The sequence below is a fragment of the Eimeria maxima genome, genomic scaffold, assembly GCF_000499605.1.
Source record: "Eimeria maxima Weybridge genomic scaffold, Emw_scaff1319, whole genome shotgun sequence".
NCBI classification, from domain to species: Eukaryota; Apicomplexa; class Conoidasida; order Eucoccidiorida; family Eimeriidae; genus Eimeria; species Eimeria maxima.
In genome coordinates this window covers 1,213-9,558 of record NW_013564302.1, presented here as the reverse complement: position 1 = coordinate 9,558, position 8,346 = coordinate 1,213, and the positions used below count along the sequence as shown (strand labels likewise).

General features: G+C 50.2%; 2 protein-coding genes across 2 annotated transcripts; one reads left to right on the top strand and one right to left on the bottom strand.

Annotated features, from left to right (window-relative positions):
• Positions 1-126: 126 nt before the first annotated feature.
• Positions 127-1,188, top strand: EMWEY_00051410 (dolichyl-di-phosphooligosaccharide-protein glycotransferase, putative; the record flags this gene model as incomplete). Its single annotated transcript, XM_013479703.1, has 5 exons — positions 127-133; positions 257-326; positions 513-558; positions 711-785; positions 1,033-1,188. The coding sequence occupies 5 exons, from the start codon at positions 127-129 to the stop codon at positions 1,186-1,188; spliced, it is 354 nt and encodes a 117-aa protein (XP_013335157.1).
• Positions 1,189-3,683: 2,495 nt separating this feature from the next.
• On the bottom strand, positions 3,684-7,825 carry EMWEY_00051400 (hypothetical protein; the record flags this gene model as incomplete). Its single annotated transcript, XM_013479702.1, has 13 exons — positions 3,684-3,779; positions 3,924-3,968; positions 4,088-4,177; positions 4,555-4,590; positions 4,882-4,923; positions 5,067-5,144; positions 5,392-5,424; positions 5,615-5,725; positions 5,861-5,959; positions 6,743-6,832; positions 7,046-7,138; positions 7,379-7,423; positions 7,673-7,825. The coding sequence occupies 13 exons, from the start codon at positions 7,823-7,825 to the stop codon at positions 3,684-3,686; spliced, it is 1,011 nt and encodes a 336-aa protein (XP_013335156.1).
• Positions 7,826-8,346: the final 521 nt, after the last annotated feature.

Sequence of the window (8,346 nt, the reverse complement as noted above, 5' to 3'; positions counted from 1 at the left end):
TATATATATATATATATACAGTTCTGTAGATATAGTATATATATAGTAGCTAAGCAACTACGGGTATGCAAGCAAGTGCACATCGATGCAAAAGGCATGCAGATGGTGTACTGTTATATATCCAGTATGGCATGTAAAGGCATCTCCTTAGTATCTAGTAAAAATGTAGTCTACACAGGCAACCCGCTAACACAGGTAACGCCATGAGGAAGACGCTCGCGTGAGTACACTTTCTTGCTGGTGCCTGGCTGTTCAGGTGGAGGGGAGACAACCATCTTAAGCGATTTGCAAAAGGAACTGCCCTTCAAGACAGACTCAGCGGGGAGGTGAGGGGAGTAGGGGTTGCGTGTGCACCGCACAATAGTCAAAGTAGGGTGACAAATAATGCATACAGAGAGCGATCGAGGAGACAGAGGACGACGAAAGTTCGTATGCTCTTGAGGTGAACAAAGGAGCAGTAGCTGCTGGTAAACTGAGGAGCGCTAGGGGTGTGTTTAGTGTGCTCGTTGCAGGTTTGTTTCCGACCCGCAGTGTGTGGTGTTCAACTGTAAGGCGGAAGTAGGCAACGCGCTGCTCTTCTATCACACCCAGGCAAGGCGATTGGAACGCTTTTGCGCTAGATTTGTTGTTTCTGCATCATGCTCTTTTTGTTGTTCGCGAGACAGCGGTGTGCGTACTTGCGTGTGCCTGGATCCCTGCTTGGTTTGTAGATGCATGAGGGACGGCCAGTTGGCAAAGGGGCTGTAAAGTACATAATACGGACAGACATCATGTACAGGAGGAAGGTAACGCCTGCGCATAGCCCCTGCAGCCCTGAATCTCCAAGATCTTTTTCTTCTGGAGCCTAGGCTTAGGAAGTGTAAACAGTGCTGTTGTTGTTTGCTTGTTTGTTTTGCTGTTCGGTTATTTTGTTCAACGTTTTCCAAGGTTGTGCTGATACCGGTGCCGCTGTCTAGTGGGTTGGTGGGATGAGTGTTTGTAGTTACTAATTCTTGGGTTTTTGCGTGTTCGTTTGTATTTATTCTTTCCCAGGAGCCTCTCTTCACAAGCCCTGCAGACCAGAAGGCCTTCGCTCTGTGGCAGACGGCGCAGCTGCTTGCGGAGGAGGGGGAGACTGATTCAGCAGCACAACTCTTTCGGCAGATGACTAAGGTGTCGCCAGACCTGGCCTACTACTACGGAATGTGACAAAGGGTTCACACATGAGAACGTCTTCTAGGGGGCGCGGAACAAGCGAGGGGCCGTCAAGGGTCACTTGATCTGTCTAGCGGCCCCCAGTCTAATTAGCTGTCCTTATTCACTGCAATATTGGAGGCATGAGCTATGCAAGCGACCTGGTCGGCCTCACCCGTCATCCCCGCCAGTGCGCCTCACCCCGATGATGAGGCACTGATGGCGCACTTCTGCCTTTGCAAGTAGCCCCAGAATGTGGATAACAGCAATCAATTGCTACCCAGAAATGTATGCAGCTAGTTATTATCTGCATCGCGCCATGTTAACAGCTGGGCAGAACACCTGACGTCGGGCAGAACAGTAAATAAAGGACGAAGTATAAGAGCAACTGGCCCGACATACAACAGCGACCGGTGAGATTGAGCAATTTCTCGTATTGAAAACATTACTCGTGCGCGTCACTGCGGAATCTTTGTTTACAAGTAGAAAGCCCTATTGTACGTACTGTCGCCCTGTCGTGTCGGTCGTGTCGCCCGCTGACAACCTTTCTGCAACGGAGTTTAATGCCGAAGGTTTAATATACTTTTTTTTTTTGGAAAACGGAACGGGAGCCCTTTCTGTAGGGGGGGCCCATAGCCCCACGTGCACGCCCATCTGGGATCGTTGTCCTGACTAACAAATTTATCAGGGCCGCGCCATATTATTGTAGGGTTACACAGCAAAACTGAGCTAGTTCTCTCATTCTTCGTTGGCATAGCCTAAAGCACGAGGAAGAAAGAACTGGCTGCTGTAAGCCACACCATCAACAGCCTCTGCAGACAGCGCTCACGTAACCTACATTTGTGATGCTGCAGGGTAAGGCTGCGAACTCTCATCGTAATTATTGTTGCTTACGAAAGGTAGGAAGGCTATGGCACCGGTCGTTGTGTACGGCGCGTGATACTATACGGTGGGAGGGTACATTCATTCCATAGAATCTGCGCTAGAGCATCAACCCTTCTGCAGGAGTAATATTGTGCAACTGGAAGTTCTGCGCACTCGTCGGGTATAGGCTGGGAGCTGACTGCTGCATTTGCATGTCCTTTGTTGTACTGTTGACAGCTCCCACAGAGCAGAGAAGAAAACAGGTTTTGAAGGGGACCACGCAAATCACTGCGATTCGGCAGCCACGAGGATGCCAAGGCATTTTTAATGAGCTGGTTTGCGGGATGAATACAACGCGGGCGTCGACCGACGCTTCTCCGCAACGTCCCTGCGGCTAAGCCCATCTGCCTGTTTATCGAGAACGAAGCCTGTTCATTGAGAAATAGTCAACTCATCCTGGAAGTGGTGCACGCAACCGTAGGCGCGACAAGAAGGGATTGACACTGGCCAACGGAACCGCAAGAATAGGCAGTTTTTTTGGAAACAGCCGCCCTGCGGTTGTGTCAGGTATCTCGTTCACTTTCCCTCTTTTCCGAGAAGGCGGCTGGCATGGAAATACTGCAGCCGCCCTAACGAACAGCTTAGGCACATAAGTTTCTGGGTTCAGTAAACAATGTAGTTAACTACCACAAGATGCGTCACCTACAAGGTTATGTATGCATAGAACCCCAGTTCCCAACGGTCACACGGATTCGGTTTAACAAGCAATGCCATGCATTCAGCGGATGCCACCGACGCTTGCTTCAGCTGCTGCCGGTACAGCGCTTGTCGTTAACAGGAATCGGGAATTCGCAGTTGCCCCTTCGTCGGTGCACTTGAGAACTACGTCCCCACAAGTAGCTATAAAAACTCCCAAGACTTTGTTGAGACTTGTCATAGATGTTCACCTGGCATTGCTGCAGCTTCACAGCCTATCGCCAAATTGAACGCTTCTGCAGCTGAAATTGCACATCAAATCGATTGAATTCAGTGTCCACTGCACTGCTCCTCCGGGAACGGGAATAGTAGGTGAACAATTCGCGCAGAAGTGCCATGCCAACCAAACTATCAGTACTGCAGTACAGTGCGGATACTTCGGCTCTCTCAAATGCTCCACTCCACATGTCAAAAAGCGCACATCCTACAAGCTCCTCTTCTCCCGTTTCAAGGCCCAAGACATCTCAAATGCTTTCAGGTTTCAGACGAGCCATGCACATCAGCCTACTATGTATCCCTCTCTTCTCAACCTTCCTCGCAATCTACCTCCCTCACAGTCTATTAGCAGACTGCACCTTTCACTCCTATGAAAACAGCAGGATAACAACACATCAAATGCTTGAAGGATACACAAAGAACTCTGCTCACAGATTGTCGAACTCAACAGGAGTTGCGTTCATCATCAGCGTCCGCCTTCCGGCGCTCTGTTCTATGGAACTTCACAGACAAATGGATCGGCTCGATGTACTGGAGTTTAAAGGAATTCTACTATTCTACTAAGTTTCCGCAGCTGTCAGCATTTCAGGTTTTGCAGCGGGCGTTAAGTTTCGCTAGCGAACACAGGGTGGTGTGGAAGGAAAATAGGCTGCTCCGTTAGAAACGACGTCAGGTTATACTCTATCTATCACCTTTTTCTCTTCTGAAGAACTTTGCTTTCCTTGCGCCCCCTCGCCCTCATCAGACGCCCTGCTCCTGCGCCTCCTCAACTGAACAAAAACAACACAATCTGCATGGCAGAAAATCCCCTATGCGGAAGCACGCCGAAGGTTACAGGGTGGGCGCAACGAAGCGCAACGTAGCAACTGCGGGTACCACGTCCCAGTTATTTGCTGCGGTGTAGTGTCACGTACCGACAAAGTCTTCAAAGAAGCCTTCAAACGTTCAAGCCCGCTTGTCTATTCCAAAGCCGCATATCACAGCAAGCCCACACTAGGCAAACGCTCGTCGGTGAGATGTCGGTGACACCCAACGAGAGGATTAAGCTCCTACACTTTTGAATGCACACAAGACCTACTGAAGAAGGCCGGGGCGGTACTACTTCTGGGGGGTAGGCTTCGACACCTTCGCTGCGCGTGCGGCGCCTGCCTCCTTGCACGGAAGGAACCTGAAAAAGCGGAATGGGACAGCAGGTGTCCACTGCGCGATGCCCTCTCGTGCTCCAGTTAGGTATGAACCTCGCAGCAGATATTCTACCCCCGAGAGCAACCAAGCAGCCACCACAGTGCAGAGCTTGCAGAAACAAGCTCTGCACTGTGGTGGTTGTAACACCAGCAGTAAAGATAATGTGGCCAATGGCTTCGAATCCCACAGTAGCCATCTACTTGGAGAATATCCTCTCCTTCACATCCAAGAAACATCACTCGGCCAGAAGTGTTAGGAGGCAGCCGTGCCTGTAGCTTTTCATAAGTATTTACTACAAGGGCCGCATTTGTTATGCGGTCACACATATGCGAAGGATCCCTACGCCTTCAATAAACTTACGGGAAGCCAATTTGGTGTTCGAGCCCTCCGAGAAGGCTGTGCAGCCAGCCACAATACGCACAAGAAAACTAGAACAAGCATGAGCAGCAAACATGATAGTCTGAACTTCGGTACACCTCACGTTGCCAAAAAGAAGATTACGATACGCCCCAGTGTTACCCAATATCTGCTGAACTACCAGGAAAAATTCATCGAGAGTAGGGGGATTACTGTTCATGCAAACGGCACTTTCAAAACAAAAACGCATGCTTATGCTGGGAAAAGCCTGTGCATCCCTTTAACAGCGAAAGGAAGCCCCTGCTGCACCTGCATCGCATGAATTCTCACCGATCTTCCTTCCCCCGCACCAGATATTGGTCCACCATCCCCCTGAGCCAAAAGCAGTGGCACAAGCAATGATTCGAGAGCACGGCTTAAATTGTTTCGTCTTGACACCTCTACAGGCAGTACTGCACGACGTGTCTGTAGAACAGGAGCTGGCACTAAGATAAACCAAGAAAGATCGAACGTACTTCTTCCCAGATGCTGCTACCAGGTGGAGTACGTGTCCGAGGGCTGGAACGACCAGATGTAGGCACTGGGGTCAGTGGCTTCGCCGCAACACACCAAATATCCATCAGGGTCCCGCATTTAACTTGTGAAATGTGCCACGCAGCGTGAATTGTGTCGTTGTGTGTCCCCACTCCATAGAAGTGGTTCAATGAGCACCTCCTCCGGGTACTCAGCAAATGCGTCATGACCAAAGCTTAAGAACAATATGAAATATCAGCGGTGCCTAAAAGCCATGCATGTAGACAACGGGCAGCAGGGATCGCAGGATTCATGTGTAACACGTACTCCTTGAACCTCGCTGGACGATGTCGAAGATGTCTGCATACGTACCACCACCCAAGCTCAAACAAGGAACAGGCGTCCCAAACCCAATGCAAGAACTCTTATTCCTCTTTTTCCATTTGCGCTGCCTGTTCTAGGTGCGGTGCTTGTCTACGAGCTACTAGTAACATGCAGTAGTAGCTGAAAAGGGCATGTAAAAAGAGCAGTCCCGGGAGATGAACGTCACCTCTCCAAGGCTTTTGGACCTTTGCTTTGTGCTTCCAAAAATACCCCAAACAGGTTTGCTTGGAGGGTCCGGTAGAGGAGAGTCAGCCCTTCTACGCCTTCTAGTTTGTGTCTGCGTATGAACGCAGCCGTTCACATGACACGGATCCCACTCGGCTCTATTTCGTGCCGCAACATCTAACAGCGGTAGGCAGCAAGCTGCTGCAGGCATCATGCTTGCGTGCAGGGTAAAGGATGCATGCAGTACCTCTTCAGGACTGGAAGTCCCCCCACTAGCCCCTTCAGGCGTCGGCTGTGGATCGGCATCAGACAGTAAAGGCGTTGCACCACCTTCTCGGCCGGTCGCCTGCATCACAACACAAACCCCGAACGAAAACGTCTTGTTCTTAAGTACCGCTAGCGTCTTAGCAGCAACAGGCGAAGAAGCAAGACGACCAGCTTCCAGGGTAGTAGCCATGCTACTTCCACTACAAAATGAGTATTATCCGGCCGGCCGCATAAAGAGAGGACTGCAGAAGGCCTGAGCAGAGGCGTAACTGCAATGCTGTGAGTATTCAAGCAAAACATTGAAGCCTACGCCTGTATGAGTGAAATATGGAGGCGTTACAACTACACTTGGAGGCGCCAGCATTGCATCATGGCCCGGTACGGGCGAAGAAGATCTTGCAACATCGGGGAACATCCCCCCCTACATCCCAGCAGCAGAGCATACTTTTGTTCCAGTCAAAGACATTGGATGCGCCAACACGGCGAATCACACCTTCACTGTGCTGTTCCCACCTACTCCCCGTTCCTCATTTTGCATAAACCGAGATTCACAACTGGCCCGCTGATCGTTCACTACACGAGTACCAGTTGCTACATTTCAGGCTACATTTACCAGGATCGCCTTACAGCTACATTCTGCGGGAGCAAACCCTGGTAGAACACAGTGGGCCGACACACCCAAATGAGGCAAACAAGCTTTCGAAGACAGCCCACCACCGTTTGAAAACAAAGCATAGGCACCATACAAATGCAAGGCATTGATACACTAGACCGTTGGTGTTGGAGCAGTGCCATGAGCCAAACGAAATGCCCCACATCCCTACGATGGAAAAAGGAATTCCAGAGGATGAAGAGCACTCACCCGTGTACCACTGCCCCCTACATAAATGAGTCCCCTCTCCAGGAAACGCTGGTGAACCGACTCGGGCGTACGTTCGCTCCCCTGCTGTTGCTGAAATAAAACACACGACACGATGGAACTCTAGGCTTAGCAAATGGCACGAGTCTCCAGAAGCGAACAAAGTCAACAATCGCCTACTGTTGATCGACACTGTAAGGTAGCAACGTGCATAACTTCCAGAATGCAACCACCGTCAACCACTGACATTGTCACAGCAAGTGTGACATTTGTATGATCTGCGTAATGTCGGATCGTGTGCTTTACCAAGATCCTCTCGATATCGTCAAAGTCCATGTACTCGCTGTCGTCGTCGCCTTGTTCGGTTGTTGTTTGGCCACCCTCAAGTGGCACATCCGGCTGCATCATTGTATGCACGCAGGCACAAAACAATAAATCACCGTCCCGTACAGTTCCAAGTTAGTTCCATGGAAGCCTGATGAGGCGAATAAGTAGCTCCGCCTGCTGAAAAAGTCTGCCGGTAGTAAGCAACAACCCCGGCTGGCGTGTTTCACATGCCCCAAGCCCCAAACTCTATGTCTTAGCAAATAAATCCCCAACCCAAAGACAATGGACATTCACCTCACCGCTGTGACTTACCCTTGCCATAGAGTCTGTCGTGTTTCCTAGATCACCTCGGCCCCTCTGATTACACACCGGCCACACGGAAGTGTATACAAACATGTAAACAGATACAAATAAAATAAATGACCAGCAGGACCTGTAAAGGCAATTGCATGCACCAACCCAAGCGGAGCATGCGAAATGGCAACAGCAGCAACACCAGTGCGGGGGGAGGGGCCAGCGCCGACAGCAGCAGCGATCCCTAAAACAGTGGTCATTCGAAAAGCCACGAGAAAACGCCAGACACCCAAGTCGAAAGCAAGCCCTCACCTCAAACAGCCCCCTCAACAGTAAGAGAGAATCCATGCCTCCTCTCCCAGGGGAAGTTGAAAACTGCACGAAATGAGAAAAGAGGATGTCTAGCAGGCTATGGAATGAGAAACAATAAGGAAATGCTCTCTTGCTCCCCACGCTGAACGACATCCTCGTCTGCTCCTGCCGTGTATTGCGGAGAGAGTAGGGATAGTTCCTGACTGTACTTCCTTCTATCTACTCCCATTGTTGTCTGCCGTTTCGTTTCAGAAGCGTCTGTGAGCGGAACGCTCGTCATGTCCCTATGGGCCAGTAGCCCTAGCAGCACTAATATCGCAGCCGCTCAAAGCTGTTCATGAGCTCACCTCATGAAAAATAAGAAGCGGTTGGCTTGGTAGTCCTCCAATGCTCTTCGTCTCCATTTGGGTAGGTTCGTCTTGCTGCACGCCACAAACAACACATCGAAAGGATGCAGCTACTACACAGGCACGGAACCTACGCTCTACGAAAAACGGAATGCACACAACAACGCATATATATTCATCCACATACGCCGTGGGTCCATGCTCATCTGAAGCATGCATCTAGCAACCGTGTGCTAGCTCAGTACAAACATGCTCGACACGCTTCCACACATACACTTTTATGATTTATTGCCTCAACTACCGTAAGTATATAAAAGTGCAATGGCC